We start from the raw sequence: 17,766 nt of genomic DNA, 5'->3' as shown, positions 1-17,766 counted from the left end.
TTTGCTATGTAATTATAGAGATCACTGCTGAAATGACCCTTCAAAGCAGAAATCAAGGCTGAGTTGTCACAGGAATGATTTCAGAATAGCATGTTCAACACCCCCTAATCTGATAGCTGTGTCATTTACAATTACAGTAATTACTACCACAAAGAAGCCTAAATGGCTTTTTCTCCTTTGGTTGACCACAGCTCCATAGGATTATTCATTCCCTGTGATTTCAATTGATAGACAGACTGGTTTGAAAATAAGAATTGCCCTGAAACTTCCCTTGCTGCAGGAATGCGACTAAACTTCCAGATTTATGTCAATGGAGTACTTCTGAACTTGGAAGTACGTACCAAGAAAAGATTTGTACCTCCAGTGTTATGCTAATATGTCAAGAGCACCTTGTATTACTGCAAAGATTATGGTATTAGGGTTTTTAAATAACAAACCCTGTAAATGTGTATAAAGAGATTAAAGAAATCTGACCAGAAAATCTTTGACAAAACATTTCTAGCTTGGAAAATAACACTTTCTCAAAACAAAACTTTCCTCAGAGGTGAGTTTGAGTTCTAAAAAAGTCTTAACATTCTTAAGTCTAGAATTTAATTTACTGGGGAAAGGACAGAAATAAGCTCTTTGTAGAAGCCAGCTGCCCTGAGGTATTTGCCTGGGTCATCAAACATCCTGGTTCAAATTCTTGTCCCAGTTGGACTTTTCTTAGGGTCAGGGAAGATAAGGACAGAGTGTGGCTCCTCTTTTCCTATGAAGATGCTTGATAAAAAGAAAAAAAAAAAAAAAGATTGTTTTTTTAAACATTGGAAAAAGAAAATAAATGTCAAACTTTATTTTTTTTTCATACTGTTCCTTATTTCTGTCCTGTTATACCATCATCTGATTAAAACCACAGAAATTCTATTCAAAATTATTTGGCTTATGTTAAAGAGAGAAGGGGAAAAAAACTAGGTTTGTGTTATTCCCAGGTATTACTTAGAATCTTGATCTCTTAGGGCAAAAGAAAACTAATTTACAAGTCTCTGAATTTGCTCCTCTTTGTAACTTTTATATCTAATTTTTCTTCCCAATTAATTATTTCCGTTGTATGGTTGCATCTCTTCTTTGTATTATAATGCTTTACATTTAATTTGAAATGAAGATTTTAAAAAATGAACTTATTTTAACATGTATACAAATACAAAGACGAAAAGTCTTTTCATTTGTTTCAAGAGGTGTGAAGTTTCTCATGCTTTTCAACACGACCATGTTAAAGTCTCTTGCCAGATCAAAGGCCTGGAGTTATTTGCTGAGAGTTTACCACTCCCATTCTCCTCTAAAAAAATATTAATCAGATTGTATGAGAAGTAGTTATATATATATTTATTTAAAAACAAACCTGGCTCTTTATTTAAAGCATATTACTTATTAAATTGCAGTCTCTTCTTCATAACTGGCCCATTTTGAAACCACACAATACCTAAAAATGTCTCAAGAATTTGGCCAGCTTTAGTGTTGTTGTTGTTGTTGCTAAAGACTTGTCAGTGAACAGATGTTTAGTATACTTAAAATTTGTTTAATTTACATTGTTTCCTGAATTCTAGTGTTATCTTTCACTCTTCTGACAGTTTTCTTGCAGTGTGCAGATTTATAACATGATTAGCTGCTGGATATACGCTGTAGTGTTAGCCAAACGTGTGTTGGGATTCCTGCTTATCAAACTGATTTCCTGAAAGCATTCTCCAAGGGTTGCCTAAATGGAGTTGTTGAGTCTAAAATCATTGCTTGTAAACTAATTTTGTGACTTTATATTTCTGGAACGAAAATTACTAAGTAATCAGGAACATAAATGCAAAATTCCTTTTGCAAAGCCTGGAATAATCGGTTAATTTTGTACTCAATGTAATTATCACTTACAAATTTATCCTACAAATTTAGGGAAGGTATTTAAACTAGAAACTGTGGGGATGGAGGTTGTGGTCCTGATAAATGTCTGCAGTACATTTAGCATGCAGTTCAAAATTTTCTCTGTTTTGAATTCTTCAGAACTCTGTAGTACTTGTAATTATAATAAAGGAGTTATTTCTCAGTATCATTCCAATGCAGAATTAAGACTGCTTGGGTCATAAGATATGGGGATTTTTTTTTTTAATATATTTTAACAGCTTTGCATTTCCTTTAAATTTAATCTCAACTCTGAACTTCTGAGAGTTAAAATGTCAAGTCTGGGGACACTTACATTATTTTTACACAGTACTTTGTCCTAATTTTCCTGGTTTATTCAGCCCAAGCAGTAATCCTTCTCCACTCTTTTATACATTTGTGAATTGGCACGGTGATAATGAGTGTAGCTGCCTGCTTCCCCAGTAGGTGAGCCATCATATCTGCTTTTCTCAGCCTTGTCAGGTAGTTGACTTTAGACAGCAGCCCTAAATCAGTGCCAGTAGAACCTTTGACAATGCATCTGTATCAAGAAGTCTCATTAGATGCTGGAGGCAGTTCAAAAAGTGTAAGCATGTGTGCCAGCCTTCCATTCCTTCACATCAGAAACTGCGTTTGTCCCTTGGGCTGAACAGTTTAGTGATTTAGAGCTGATTAACAAACTGGAAATCCATCCTTTTTGAGCAACTGGGGAGTTGCAATATCCCCCACAGTTCCCATTGCTCTGGCTTCACTGATTCTACCACAATTTATTTTGTTATTTTAAAATAAGACAGAGCAAGCAGCAAAACTTTCCTCTTCCAGTATGATGAGGGAAGTCTGCCGTGGGACTTCAGGGCATAAGGTTGACTTTATCAAATTAGGATAACTTGAGCTGCCTTTAAATAGCAATGTTTTCTGTAGCAAGATGGGAAGGAGAGGAGAGGAGAGGAGAGGAGAGGAGAGGAGAGGAGAGGAGAGGAGAGGAGAGGAGAGGAGAGGAGAGGAGAGGAGAGGAGAGGAGAGGAGAGGAGAGGAGAGGAGAGGAGAGGAGAGGAGAGGAGAGGAGAGGAGAGGAGAGGAGAGGAGAGGAGAGGAGAGGAGAGGAGAGGAGAGGAGAGGAGAGGAGAGGAGAGGAGAGGAGAGGAGAGGAGAGGAGAGGAGAGGAGAGGAGAGGAGAGGAGAGGAGAGGAGAGGAGAGGAGAGGAGAGGAGAGGATCTGTGCAATTCCAAAATAAATAAATTACAGTAGGCACAGAGCAGAATATTCACTTTCTGATCCGCTTGACAGTGAAGTTGTTACATGAAAGCCATTTTCTGTGTCTGTGATCATTATACAGGTATTTGAAAGGTCATTACCCTCACCTCACAGATGGAAAAACTGGAATGGTAGGTGGAACAGGGAGTGACCTTCCAGAGTTCATCAGCAGAACCAAGTAGCAGAGAGAAGAATCTGTCTGTTCACTAAAGGATATGGTTATCATGCTCATGATGCTAATCCCTTCATTTTGTGAATGGATCCTGCACTCTCACCTGCTTCTTTTTCTACAAATAATGATGCATCTTTTCCCTGTTTCATTTATCCCCTTGGCCTCTCTTATTGTTCCATTTCTGTCTCCAAAATCCAACCATTCTGAGGAATATTGATTGTGCTACTAGTGCCTCAGAGTTGGCCGGTTTGGGCTAGGATGGAATTAATTTTCTCCCCAGTGGCTGGTATGGAGCTGTGTTTTGGATTTATGCTGAACACAGGGTTGATACAATAGAGATGGTTTTGTTTCTGCAGAGTAAGGCTTGCGCAGAGCCAAGGCCTTTTCTTCTTTTCCTGTTGCCACACTGGCAAGGAAGTTGGGAGTACCTGGCAGGGGATACGGCCATGGCAGGTGACCCAAACTGTCCAGAGGGATATTCCACACCATGGGGCATCATTCTGAGTGTGTAAAGTTGGGGGGATAAAGGAGAAAGAGCGGAGACATTTGGATTGGTGCCGTTTGTCTTCCCAAGTCACTGTTCCCTGTGATGGAGCCCTGCTCTTCTAGATATGTTTGAACACCTGCCTGCCCATGGGAAAAAGTGAATTAATTCCTTGTTTTGCTTTGATTTTTTTGCATGTTTTTTGCTTTCCTATAAAATTTTCTTTATCTCTGAGAAACTCATCAGCCTTCAAAGATTCTTCTTTGTCTTCCTGGACAGTCTTTAGCCACAGCTGTTCTAAGTGTAAATGAGTTGAAATAATGAGCTCAGGAAAGGTCTCAAACACACCTACAGCACCTCTGAGGTCTATACTACTTCTTATATTTGTCTACACAGGTTTCCCAGGAAAAAAATCCACTGTATGTATTCTTTTTTAAAGGTCCCCATAGCTTTAGAGCACAATATGAAAGTGATTAGCAGTAATGAGAGCTCAAAATGGTAATTTAGCCTTCATGTTCATTTATTCTCAACTACTCCTCTCCCTCCTAACAAAAGTGCCAATTAGTTCAAATTATGATGTAAATCTTTGTCAACAAAGGATTAGTTGAAGAGATGCAACTCATTTAATAAAGGTCATCTGAGTCCATCTCATAGGAAACCCTCTTTGAATCACCATTGATCACTTCCTCATTCACATCAAGTACCTAAATGAGATAGAACTTCATATCACACAATTGCTTTCCTCCAAGTGCTATCTTGTCCATATCACAGCTATTTTTCTGCCTCCATTCCCCTGCAAATGCATCTACAGCTGCAAAAAAAACTTCAGAAAATAACTGTCTTTAATCCTCCTGAGCTCTGTTCTCACAATATAATAAAATGTATGTGCTAACAACACAAACAGCTTGAGAAGTGAAAAAGAAAAATTAGTCCTGAATTAAGTTTATACTCATTTAGGTTGACTATAACACTCATTTTGTGGGAGTTTCTTAAATCTTCTTCAGGTGACTTTAAGCAATTTATTTCAATTTGCAATTCAAAAGATACTTTCTTTATAGCAATGTTGCAAACTCATGCTGGGATCAAGTAGTCCATCTGGCATCTCTTATACCACTAAGATCTTCCTCTCATTTACCTGGCTGGCTCTTTCTGCTACTGTACCTAGCAATTCCTCAGCTGTGTTGACTGAGCAGCATTTAAAAAATCCTAATGAAAATTATTTCTCAGTGAAAGAAGAGGTGCTGAACATAACCAAATTTCTAACTTCACTACTCATTAAGGTTTAGACAAATTATGGGGTAAGCCCCATGTACTATATCTTCCTTTATTCAGGTACTACAATCTAAATTTGAGTCGGTTTGTTATGCTTAGAATTTACACCCGAACTTTCTGACTTTTTTCAAGTTCTCCAGACTGAATTGTGCTGACCTGCCAAATCATGCTGGTTTTCTTATCTGCTGGCCACATGCATGCCTGTTTTAATGATAAGATTTTCTTGTAGGTGTAGTGCTCAGACTGCTACCTCAGACCACAACCTTTCATCTGTCCAAAAACTCTGTGTGGCACATGTGGTACAAACTATCCTACTCAAACTTCTTTCAGCTCTTTGGAGATTTTCATATCATACTTCCCCCTCCTTGCCACCTACATAAAATAAGCAAGGATCCCTTATGGATGCAGTAGATAGCTGTGAGTTTCTTCCTTTTGTGGAATAAATATGCTGCCCTCCACCTTTTACAGTGTATCAGCGCTTCACAGTCTCTACCCTATTTGCCCTCAAAATTAAATCTTGAGACAGAAATATTGTATGATCCTTATTTTACACCTGGCTTAAAGGTGTCACACAAGAAGCCAGTGGTAAAGTGCAGAGCAGACTCAGAATATCTTGGCAGAGTGATTTTTTTTTTCAGGAGCCCTGCAAATGTAGAGATGCTGCTGTGGCAGTGAGGCCATCAGGATGCAACAACCTCTACTGGTTGAAGCCAGATTTGTACTAGCCACTTAAAAAGAAAGGGTTTGCTCTCCTTTTGCTTGTCTTTTAAGGTCTGCAGTCCCATGTCCTTTCATGGGATTTCAGTGAAGCCTGTTAGCAGTGCAGTGTTTCTCCCTGCATGAGAGGAGACTGTAACATTAAATCTCCCAGAATCCATACACAGGGAACCATTAAATGTTGCTTTTTATCTTCTTTTCTGCCAGAGTTGAGATTAAATGCTCGAGACAGTATTTTGTGTTCGGACTCAGATGTTTAGTAATTCTAATCTATATTACAGTCTCACAAACCATGAGTGTTACGTCACTTCTAGCTAACAAACTGAAAATGGCTCGTATCTCTTTCTCTACAAGGCCTTTTAAGGATAAACTGTCCAATTAAGAGATGACACCTAAATTATTTTACTTTTAACCCAATAACCAACCACCCGTGGCCAGCAATGTGGATTTTTCTATCCAATTACAAAACACCACTGAAATTCATGAAGAAGAAGGTCAAAAAGAAGGACTTAGCCTATACCCTAAAACCTCCATCTTGCTTTCTATATATTACTATATTCTAAAACCTTAAACTCTAATTTTTCCACCCTGTGATATTACACACTTCTATTCAAACTACACACCCATAATCCCAGTTCTATCATTCCATTTTGGAAGCCTTCTCCAAGGCCTCAGGTCAAATGCAGTGTTTTCTTGGGGGTCAGTGCCTGTCAGCACAGAAAGTCTAAAATTCTCAGTGCCCAGGGTTCCAACACCTGTGTTTCTTTCAGGAGGTTCATCCATGGAACCGTGCTGCTTCGCATGGCACTGCACAGCACACCCCCCACAGCAGTGATCACCCCGGGCATCTGCAGCACTGAGACACCAACCTCAGTCACACTGCAGGTGAGAAAGCCAGAAAAGCAAAGCAAAGGCTTGTTTTCTAACAAAGTGCAAGAAAAAGGGATGTTCCCACAGCTCATCGAGACCATCCATAATGGTTTTACGTTTGCTAATTTTGTTTTTTGGGTGGAACACTAATTTGTGTAGTAGTTTGAGTAGTTTTTCTGCTGTGAAATAGAATCAAGAAGAAAAGCGAAGCAGGCTTAAACTTATAGATTTATTAACACACACTAAAAAAAAGAAAATGAGAATCAAAATGAAATTTTCAAAACACTCCTCTTCCCTCACAAGCTTCTTTTCTTTCTCACAGACGATGTATAAAGACAAAACTTGGAACTTTAGGTTAGTACCATCTGAATTTTCAGATAAATCCACTCAGATTATCAAGTACCTCAAGCTTTGTAGTTTAGGTTGAATGTTTACTTTCTCTGTATCTTAAAAAAAAAAATCATCCTACATTTCTGACAGGCATGTGTAAGAATGGAAAATTGGTAGATGCTGTACAATATATCTGTAAATTGAACATCCAGAAGAGAAATCAGGAATCTGATTTCCATCTCTTACAGTAACAAACTACACATAAGAAGTAGCCTTACTTTTCAAAAAACAAAACAGATATACTCTAATGAAAGTTTTCCATTGGAGAACTGTTCATTAAAAGAAAAGAAAGGATGAAAAAAGTAAGGAATTGCTTCAGCCTTGAACTCATGCAGTTCTAATAAAATTGTAATGTGGTAGATGAAATTCTCCCAGGAAAGTTAGGTTCCACTGATTTCTGTGTATGGAATTTATCACCAAAATGTATAAACAACATATTACTTACAGTGAGCATCCTCAAATAATTATCCCCTCCTCCCTTTTTGTCATACTTTGTATACTCCCTGTAGAAATCCAACATTTACTGCACTTGTATTAGGGATTATACTTTGCTAAAACTCTTCTGTCTTTTTTTTTTTCTTTCTTTCTTTTCTTGCATTTTAAATGAAGATCAACTTCCCAGAAACTGATTTGGAGTTCAGTAAACCTGAACCTGAAGAAAGAAGAGGTGATCTTGCAGAGCCAACCCAAGAGTGCCTGCAGCACATTGCAAGACTTTCACAGAGACATTCTTTCTTGCTGTAAGTTGTCCCCACCTAACCCTGCTGGATCTTGCTGTGCTGTACCTACCCAATCGATCACAATTAAATGTATCCAATTTGTTAAAAACAAAATTTTCCTCTGAAGGAGCCTAGCTTGACTGATTTAAGAAGTAGCACCTATAAATGAAAGAATAGATCACAGCAAGGCCTAATAAGGCCCTGGAGGTGGCAGTGTATTTTACCAGTTTAGAAAGGGATTGTTTTTCCCTTTCTATCACTAGATCTTTTCATGTCTTTGAGGCAAGAAACTAATTTTTCATTCAAAACATAAGATTTTCAGGTAATGCAGCACATCTGTATCAGTATTAGCAAGAACACCTTTAGGTTCTATGGAAATCAGCCTTCTTTAGTTATTAAACACTCAGACTTCAGATAGAGCTGTGAAACGGCTTTTGAAAAATCTGTTTCAAGTTACAAGCAAGGAAAGAAGTATGGAAAGTTCAGCTTTCACAGAAGGTGGATAAAGGCAAAGTGGAACAAAACACACCCTGAACTGAGGTAGATTAGTATTCTCTACTAGATGTATGTTGTGCTACCAATTAGGATTATGTACTGCGTAAAATTATTTTGGGTATAATCAGGGTGGAATTTGGAACACAGGTGCTTACAGAGAGCCATTATACTAATGGCAGTTAATTGTGTGAATTAATCCTCCACCAAAGGTCAAAAGGTGCATTAGATGTGCAATAACTAAATAACTTAATTCAGCACTCTCAGTGCGATGTGATGTATCTGTTAAGAAGATTTTTCTGTGCTGATTTCTATGTTGGTGGTTTAAAAAAACCCTGTTTTTTAAATTAATTTATTTTAAAAAAGGGGAGAGACAAGTTTTCTGCTATATTTTATATTTAGCTCAATTTTACAAAGATAGATGAAATGTAAAATTATTTTTATTAACCAGAGGATCTGTGATTTGAGGTTGTGTTGTTCTGTTTTGAAATGTGAATGGAATGTCAGTGTTTTATTATGAAGAGCCACAATGACAGTGAAATTTCCACCTGCAAAATATGCCTCAGAATGATTTAGGGAACTTCAAACCCAATGCCTGTGACCTTTGTTACCATGGCAAAATAGTGGCTTCAAGGAGAAGGAATAAGATCATTAGGAAATTAGCTAAGTACAAAGTAATTTGTCAAAGGAGACAGTGCATGCTGTCTTAAAACCTTGATGTCCATTTTATTGAGAGTGCTGCTTGGTTCTTGTCTTCAAGGCTCAGGAAGGACACAGTAGTTGAGGAAAGTGTGCAGAGAGGGGCACCAAATATCGTATCTGTAAATATCTGTAAATTTTTGTTGTATCTGTATCAGAGGAATTCTTTTAACCATTCTTATTCATGAGATACTTTCTCATTAAAAATTGTAGCATGTTTGTATCCCAACACATTATTTCCATGATAGCTGAAGATTTCTTCTTTTCTTTTTTTCTGCATGTCAAGAAATAGAGAGCAATCTAGGCACCTTTTTAGTGGCAGTATCACTCTGTGGTGATGCTTCAGGCTTACAAGCCCTAGATGAGACTTTGAAATAAGTGTGTGTCTGTGGTCAGAAGACAAAAGAAACCTTTCTCAGTCTGTCAGGATCCTTCTGTTCATCCTGCTGAAAGCAGAGGGAATATGTGAATGGACAGAAAATTCTTAAACCAGTGGTAGAAAAGGAAGAAACAGTGGTTAAAACCAGACAGCTGCATGACTGTTTTTCTTGCAGGTTGTTGAATCTAGTAGTGTTATAACTCCAACACTGCCACAAAACTGACAGCACAGACAGCCTGATTCTGTTCCTCCTCTCCACAGGATCAGGATCCAAGTCTGCTGCTGGAATAGATGCACATACGTAAACATTTTTTTTATATAGTATCAAAAAATTGATTTCCTCAGTAGCTGTGCTTATTCCATCCAGTAGCTGGACCCAGATCTCCCTGCTCTCCCCAGCTGCTGACACCCAGACATAAAAGCCCTCAAGGATCAAAACTACACGGAGTTGTTTGCTGGTGCTTGGGGCTCCTCCTGTTTTGTGGATGTGTATCTGCTCCAGACGCACGGTCTGCACAGCAGCTCAGACTCTTGTCTTGCTGGTAGGTGCCTCAGATCACTGGTCCCTGTGGCCAACGTCTCCTGGATGTTGATTAATGAAGATGATGTTGAGTGGGGCTGAAGGAAATGAATGTACCCACATGTCTCTTGTGCTCCTCACAGCCCTACACTCTGATCTTTGGCATCATAACCAAGGCAGACAGGAGAGAGCCAAGAGGGGAGCTCATTAGTTACTGCCAGCTGCTTTGGCTGAGCTCTGCAAACATTTCAGATGCGAGCTTCTGATTCCTTTTAGGATTACTGTGTTTGAATTACAAGCCCCATAAAACCCTGCATCTGAGATAAAGGCTGCTCTTTGAACGTGATGCGGCCTGCTTCTATAGTATGTCCCAGGGAAGGGATGGGAGAAAGATTTGAAGCCAGGATCATGACAGTCTAGTTTCTGCCATTTTTATTTCCTTTGGTGCCTTGGGAAGGCTGACCTGAAACCGAGACTGGACAGGAGCTAGAGAATAAAGTAGATATTTATTGAAAGGCCTCCAGGATACACCTTGGTCAGGACAGGGCCTGACCAGGGCTACACCCAAGGTGGACTAAAAATGGTCACAAAATGACTGACTGGTCACAAGGTCTCACGCTTTTATATGTTTAGCTCCATTTGCATATTGGGGTTTAATTGTCCAATTACAGCTTCAGGTTGTGAGGTCCCATCCTTCTGCTTTCTCCCTTCAGCCCACTGAAAGCTTTTGGTCCTGCAAGCTGTCCTTGGTTTTCAGCAGGAAAAAGATTTGTTTTGTCTCCCTGCTCTGTGAAGAGAGCTGACTGACACTTAATATGAGGCTCAGAACTGCACCCCTAGGCATCACAGAATCTGAAAAACATGAAAGCTAAAAATTAAGGCATCATTTCCCCCCTTTAGAAGGGGGGTCATTCATTCATTCATTCATTCATTCATTCATTCATTCATTCATTCACCCATTCACCATTTTCCTTCTACTTTACTTTTGCCTCTCTTCCAGCTTCCCTATTTCCTTTTTGCCACTTACCTGGGAAGGACCTAGTTTGCCTACCAGTGGTCACAAGAGTCCTGTTGTAATGAGGTGTGATCAGATCTACTTGCAGTTGGGTGAACAGTAGAAGAGGTCTTTTCTAATCTGTCCATGGAAGAGAAACTTTAAAGTGAAAATCTGTGCTAGAGAACAGAAATTTGCATTTTCTATCTTTTCTGCTCTCTCCTCTTTTTGCCTTTTGTCTTTTTCTCCTTTAGTACTGAATGTGAACAACAAAATCAGATCAGAAGCACTTAAACTCATTTTTTCCTGTTTCCCCCTCCCACCTAAAAAGTAACAACACCAGTTAAAAAGCCTTCAGAGAGGCTGTTATCTTCATTTAGCTAAAGGGATTAATCAAATCCTGAACAAAAACTACTGAATTATTTAGGTTATAAAATATTTTGGTTTTATTCATGTTAAGCAGAAGGCTATATATTTTAATATATATCTCATATGGAGGGAAATTTAGAAACATCACTACCTAAAAAACCATATATTTAACTTTTATTAAAAAAAAGGTTTAAATAACATCTTAACCCTATTGAGACAAAGAAATGCCCTTATTTGCATAACAATCTTCAGACTCTATATCTATGCAAAATATTTTTACCATCTTAAATGTGTTATTACATGTTTATATAAACTTTTGTTACAACTAAGATACTTAAAATCAAAACTTAAAACACTCCTACCCCACCCACCCTTTCATTTCATCTCTGATGTTCACAGCATGGAAAGAGAAAATGGCATTGCCTCTGAGTAAAGTCAGAGGGAGAAATCTGTTATTTAGAAAACATGATACAAGGATTGATTTCTTATCTCCCTTTGCAAGCTCAGTAGAAGCTTTAGCTGCTTTAATCTGAACAACAGATTGTCTAGTTCAGAGGATGCTGTTTGAAAGCTGAAATCTCTGCTCAAAGTTATCATTTAAAAGAGGTCCTTTAGCTGAACTGTCCTGCAGAATGTCATCCAAATGCATAAGGTAACCAGACAGACAATGAAGTTTTAGGCCTACTTTTATCTCTTTTTCTGTGTGTGACTTTTTCACGTGATCACAAAGGCATCTATCTATTGTCAGAGGAGACATGCTATGAATTCTGGAGCTGTTTCTTGAAGTCATTACCAAAATGATACTTTCTCTGAACTGATTACTGAAAGTCAGGATTGGTATCACAGTTAAGTTCATCTTCTGCATACATTTATGAGCTTCTTCTCCTAAAGGGAAGAAATTAACATTCACCCAGGAAAAAAACATGCCCATCTTTGTGCTGCTGCTCTCTGTTCCTAAACACTTGGCAATTCAAAATTGCAAAGGAAAAAAGTTTTCTAGTGCCTACAGAGCCAAAGGAACTCATTTCTATGAGCAGTGAATGACACAATCTTGACAGTTAGAGCAGGCTAAGATTTTTTTTTTTTTGGCTAAGAATGTCCCAAAACTTTGCAAATAGAAGGAAGACAACCTTGGAAAGAATGTAAACACCTGGATTTCAAGCCCTGTTTACACATCTGGATAATTAAATTCTTGTCTGGAAACAAACTATTTACTCACTGCTTTCTATTAGATTCCTCACACCTCATTCTGAAATATTTAGTTTTGTTTAAAGTCACAATTGTGTTATGCTATTAACTAGATGCATCACCAACCTGGTCAAACAGGACCAAGAAAACCAGTGTTGTTCTTTATTTGAGTAATTATTTGTATGAACTGGGGATCAGTTAGCTCTTTCAGGGTTTGCTTTTGAAGGCTCTGATGTCAAATTAAGGCCACTGTCTGAGCTTGTCTCTCCAGGGAAATTTATTTTCCTGTTTTCTGATATGTCAGAACTTGAGATTTAATATGCATGAGGCAAAGACTTCAGAATTGTTGACAAATCAGATGATATAAGGCAGAAATTATTCTGAGGCATTTCTCACCGTGGTGAAATATGGTGTAATGACTGACCATTTTATCAATATGACATTTAGATGTCTAACATCTCTGTGAGGAGTCTGGTATATTGCATCCTTTTTTTTTTTCTTTTTTTTTTTTTCTTTTTTTTTTTTTTTTTTTTTTGAGTACAGTAAAACGTGGCAAGCTAGACTTTTCAAACAAAATATAGAAGCTTTTGGGATCTTTCTTCCCTTTCCCAAACTCAAATCAGCACTAGGGGTAATCACTCTGCATGTGTGTACCTGTGCTCATGTTTTTGTGTATTGTGTATATTTAAATGTGCCTAAACATTATTTTAAAAGCAAATATGTTAAAATAGACACACCTGCATTAAAGAGTCAAAGCAAGGGCAGGAATGAAAGCTACAACTTTCAGTGTTGTGTATCTAATTAGGAAAGTTAGAGATGATTTGTAGCAGAGAAGTGTAACAATAATTTACCCAATGACAACTGTACTTCTTTGTCAAAAAAATCCAACCAGTAAAAACAAATAACAACACCAACAATAGAGACAGTAAAGGAGAAAATTGAGAGTGCTTGGAATGTGAAATAATCATATATATATATATATATATATATATATATATATGTGTGTGTGTGTGTCTTTTGACACTTCATTTTTATATGACCCAAGGCTGACAGATCCAGAATATAAGTATCACTTTTCTTATAAAAACTGGTCTGCAGAAAATGATATCCTACCCCAAGGAAAACATGTACTTAGCTGAAAAGCAGTGTACTGTGTGACTTGGCCCCTCTGCACAATAAAGTTTGTTGCTACACAAAGCTTCAGGTGGTTTTAATTTCAAACTGAATTTCTAATCTTCTTTTCCAGACTCTCAGAGCAACAGAGAAGAATCTTGTGGTTTTATCGCTACTCCTGCAATAGCCAAAACTGCTCCCTTCCTCTGGTGCTGGGCAGTGCACCCAGCTGGGATAGAACCACTCTGTCAGAAATGTATGCCTTGCTGAGGAGCTGGAGATTTTCCAGCCCTCTAGAGGCACTTGGGCTGCTGACTTTCAGGTAAGGGAAAATTACCCAAGTAGGAAAGTAAGGATGAACAGAACGATCACATGCTGGTTAATTCAGTTTGCCCAGCACATTCTCCAGGTTTGGCTCACTGGCTGTGCTTTTGTTTCTCCCTGGGTCAAAGTGAAAATGGAGTTGCAGCTCTTGTGATGACCTTGAGTGTGCCAGCCACCATGTCTTCTTGGCTGAGAAGGTTTCCTGTTTCTCAGAATAATGAAGAGTATTTCATTCTCTAGAACAGATCCAGAACAGATCCACTTAGCACTTAAATAGCACTCCATAACCTCAAACTACTGAACAGACATGAGGTGAATAGTGGGAGATAAGGAGGACTGCAATATGTCTCTAGTTTATACAATAATCTATGTAAATACATACAGTCCCACGTGTAACCTATCTTTCTGAAGTAGATTGGATGAAACTTTGAAGTCAGTTGAATAAATTCTGTGGTGGTGCCTTATGTTCCACCCCCAGTTCTTGCACTGGGAGCTGATTGTTTGTCAGGACACTTTCTTGATGCTGGAGATAGCCCTACACCCATGACGTAACAGAGATGTCAGGGGACAGAATCTGTGTCAGCAGTTATATTCCCTCCAAAAACTTGGGAGGTATTCTGCATTAAGTGACCTGTAAAAAACATTACACATGCAGATGAAATGCTTGAGCAAATTTGTTTTATCAAGCCATTGCTTGTCTTGGGTAAGCACAAGCTGCACCAGTTTTGCAATCTCAGTTTCAGGCTGTACCTTTAAAGAAAAATAAGCCTCCTCTAAAGTTTTACTTGGGAAATATACTGTGACTTGATACACTTACTGCCATATTGTTAAAAATAGATATTTAATAATCTGAAACTGATTATTTCCCTGGATGCGATTTCCTGAGAATACTTGAATCCCAGGTTTCTATCTGAACTATTAGCAGTTTCACATGTTTGCATACATGTCCTTTTTATGTGCAGTGGGAATATTGCAAGCAAAGATCCTGACAGGTCAGATTCTGGAGGATAATATTGTTATTTATAATTGTTAAATTATTAGGTTCCAATTCTAATTTATAAAAGATCCATGTAGAAAGTAGTATATGGGCGATGTGTTGTCTTCCAGACTTCAGAGTAGAAAGAGAATTTGATAGTTTGTCAGAGCATGCCAGGGTGTTAGATCAGACCTTTTGCCTGATTTTGTTTCTGTGTCTGGGTGGCATTTCTGCAAGTGAAGAGCTTGATTGTTCTCTGAAGATGCAGCTCTGCAAGAGGGTGTGGCGCAGAATATCAGTCCTTTCAAGTGCTTCAGAGAGTATTTAATATTACTCAGTCTGTCCCCCAGCTTCTCAGTGTGCTTCGTGTGCAGTGTACCGATTGCTCATTCTGGCTACACAAAGATTGCTGGCATGGAAGAGAGGGGAAAATGTCATCACTTTTTGTCCCGTATGCCACCCTGGGGAGTGGCTGGCACCTGCAGTTGTGCCAAAGAACAAGTACTTCTCTCCTGATCAGGATCTTAGATGGCTTGTCATTTTAGTTTCACACAGGAGATAATATCGATCCAGGTTTTTTGCCTCATGGTAAAGCTGCAGAAAGAAGTTCTGGATCACAGAACAAATCCTCTTAAGAAAAAAAAAATCTGTCCTCCTCATATCCACAATATTTTGTCGGTGCGTTAACAACTGGGAAGCTAACCTTCAGAAACACAGAGATTACATTTCCTTAAAGATACCTAGCTTCAAAAATGTCTGGGTGGCTGATTTAGGTGCTGAGACACATGATATATGCAAATTGAGGGAGTGGGTTAAAGGAGAGGAGTATTTTCCATATAAATGGATTTCTGAGGTTTCTTCTCTTAGTTCTCTCTCTCTCAGTTTTCTATCATTTTAACAAAAGGACAGTAACACTGGCTAGGGTTCAACCTTACTTCCCCCTTACCTTCCCTGACTTTGATTTTGGATCACAGCTTCTTTAGCTGAGCTGGTTTTGAACATTCATTCAACTCTATCCTGTTTTATGTTTGGCATTGACAACTCATCAACTCAGTTCCTCACTTCTATCATCCACGAAACAGTTCTCTGATTTCTTGTGATTGCTAAGACACGGCTGAAAGATCCAAGTTCATATAAAACATGAGCAGAATATAAAATAAATGCTCTTCATATATTCATTTCTATTTTAAGGACTTGTGCTACCATCACTATCAAACCATGGGTAAGGAAAATGAGTTAGAGCCGATTTTTGTCTACAAGTATCTCTGACAGGAACAACTGCACTAAATCAGCCCAAAAGTCAGCCTAGTGCATGTCTCCTGTGGTGACCAACAACAGCTACCCAGGGAGCACCGTGAAAATGGGACAAACATAGTGACACTGCTGCTCTCCCAACTTCCAGTAATCCACAGCTCAGAGGCTTCCTCAGACAGATTTTTCGTTTGTTTCAAGAGCCCTCTGGCATTTTTCTTCTATGATTTTTTCCAAATTAAAATTGATATTGCATAAATATTCAGCTTACAGTACATCCTAAAGAAAGAAGATCTGCAGCTTAGCTCTATGCTGTATTATTTCTATGCACCACAATTTATCAATACCATAAAAGAGACCAAGAGTTTCCAGTCACTCCAGATTCTGGATGCTTTCTTTGGTGGAACTTCATTTTGCAGTGTCTTTAGGAGAACCTGAATCTGAGCTGCAGGCATGTGCTCACCCTTTAGAAAGGGTTCTCAAAATCACTAGTCACTTCTGCAAGCCTTGGCTTGGGAACTCTAAATAATCCTTCTTCTCAGAGCAAAAAGAGCAGCATCTTTCCTGATGATTCAACTCAAACATGCATTGGTGAGGATGGGGAAATACAAAAATTGGAGATGCTTCCTCACAGCCTGGCTTAGAAGGCAGTACCACAGAGCTTAAGGAGAAGTATCACAGCCCATCAGATCAAGCCCCATGATCAGGAATCTGAACTGGAGAGCTCTTTGCAACTTCCTGAAACTTCTAAGTTCTTTTGTTCACCTCACAGTTAAATGTACCCTTTCACAAATGTCCCTTTTTCTTTGAGTGCTTCTCTCTTGCTTATGCTTTTTCAGTTTGCAGGCAAGTCTCAAGGCAGGCAAATGTTAACATGCTCATTTATGCATTGGAAAGGAAGAACTTTCATAAATGGAAAACATTTCACAGATAAATTCAGTTGCAACCTTGAATGCGGTACTCAGAGCAAGTGTATTGATTCTTAGAGCTCTAGAAGCCAATGTTTTAAAAAAGGAATTTAAAAAAACTGTTAATGTTTCTTTAATCAATAAAGATGCGATGGGAGGGGGAAGTGCAGAAAAAGATTTTGCACTCTTACCTCTAATTTCAGGGAAGGATGGTTATAAGCTGCTGCCTGAAATATAAAATTATCCCTAAGGCAGAAGTTATAGAGATGGTCTCTCCTACTCAGAACACCTTCTTGGTGCCCTGTGCATTTTGCCATTGATTTTGCTTATTGAGTTTGGTAAAAAGCCAAACTTTAGTAAGTTAGAGCTTTCTTTAGCTGTATCCACGTTGCATGGCACCCTAGCCAGGGAAATAACACCAGTATACTCCTTTCCTCAGAGAATGTCCTTGATGACAGAAAAGAAAACAAAGGCAGGGTTAGCAGTGCCATCATTTATGAGGTGTTGCTAGCAGGCCAACGTTTTTTGTATGTTTTGAACAACCATAATCGGGAATTTTTAGTAAGGTTATCTTGCTATTCAAACTATTGCAAAGGAAAGTCCGAGAATATGTGTTAATCAAACCAGCAAATATCTTCTTCAGCTTCTTGGGGGTTTTTTGTTTTGTTTTGTTTTGTTGTTTTGTTTTTTCTTCTGGCCCATTTAGAGTACATTTACAGCCTAGTGAACAGTCATGTGTGGGAATGAGGAAATTGAGCTAGAATCAGGAAAC

General features: G+C 38.5%; 1 protein-coding gene across 1 annotated transcript in view; it reads left to right on the top strand.

Annotated features, from left to right (window-relative positions):
- The window catches only part of PIK3C2G (phosphatidylinositol-4-phosphate 3-kinase catalytic subunit type 2 gamma), a 192,514-nt gene that overhangs the window by 62,059 nt on the left and 112,689 nt on the right, over positions 1-17,766 (top strand). Inside the window, exons 14-16 of the mRNA XM_066184438.1 lie at positions 6,573-6,687; positions 7,672-7,802; positions 13,669-13,857. Of these exons, the coding sequence (XP_066040535.1) occupies positions 6,573-6,687; positions 7,672-7,802; positions 13,669-13,857 (435 nt within the window). The remainder of the gene's footprint in view (positions 1-6,572; positions 6,688-7,671; positions 7,803-13,668; positions 13,858-17,766) is intronic.

Source organism: Chamaea fasciata, unplaced genomic scaffold (genome assembly GCF_029207755.1).
Source record: "Chamaea fasciata isolate MVZ Bird 193981 ecotype frontalis unplaced genomic scaffold, bChaFas1.0.hap1 SCAF_5, whole genome shotgun sequence".
NCBI classification, from domain to species: domain Eukaryota; kingdom Metazoa; phylum Chordata; class Aves; order Passeriformes; family Sylviidae; genus Chamaea; species Chamaea fasciata.
The sequence above is the reverse complement of the archived record's forward strand: the minus strand, read 5'-3'. Positions and strand labels throughout refer to the sequence as shown.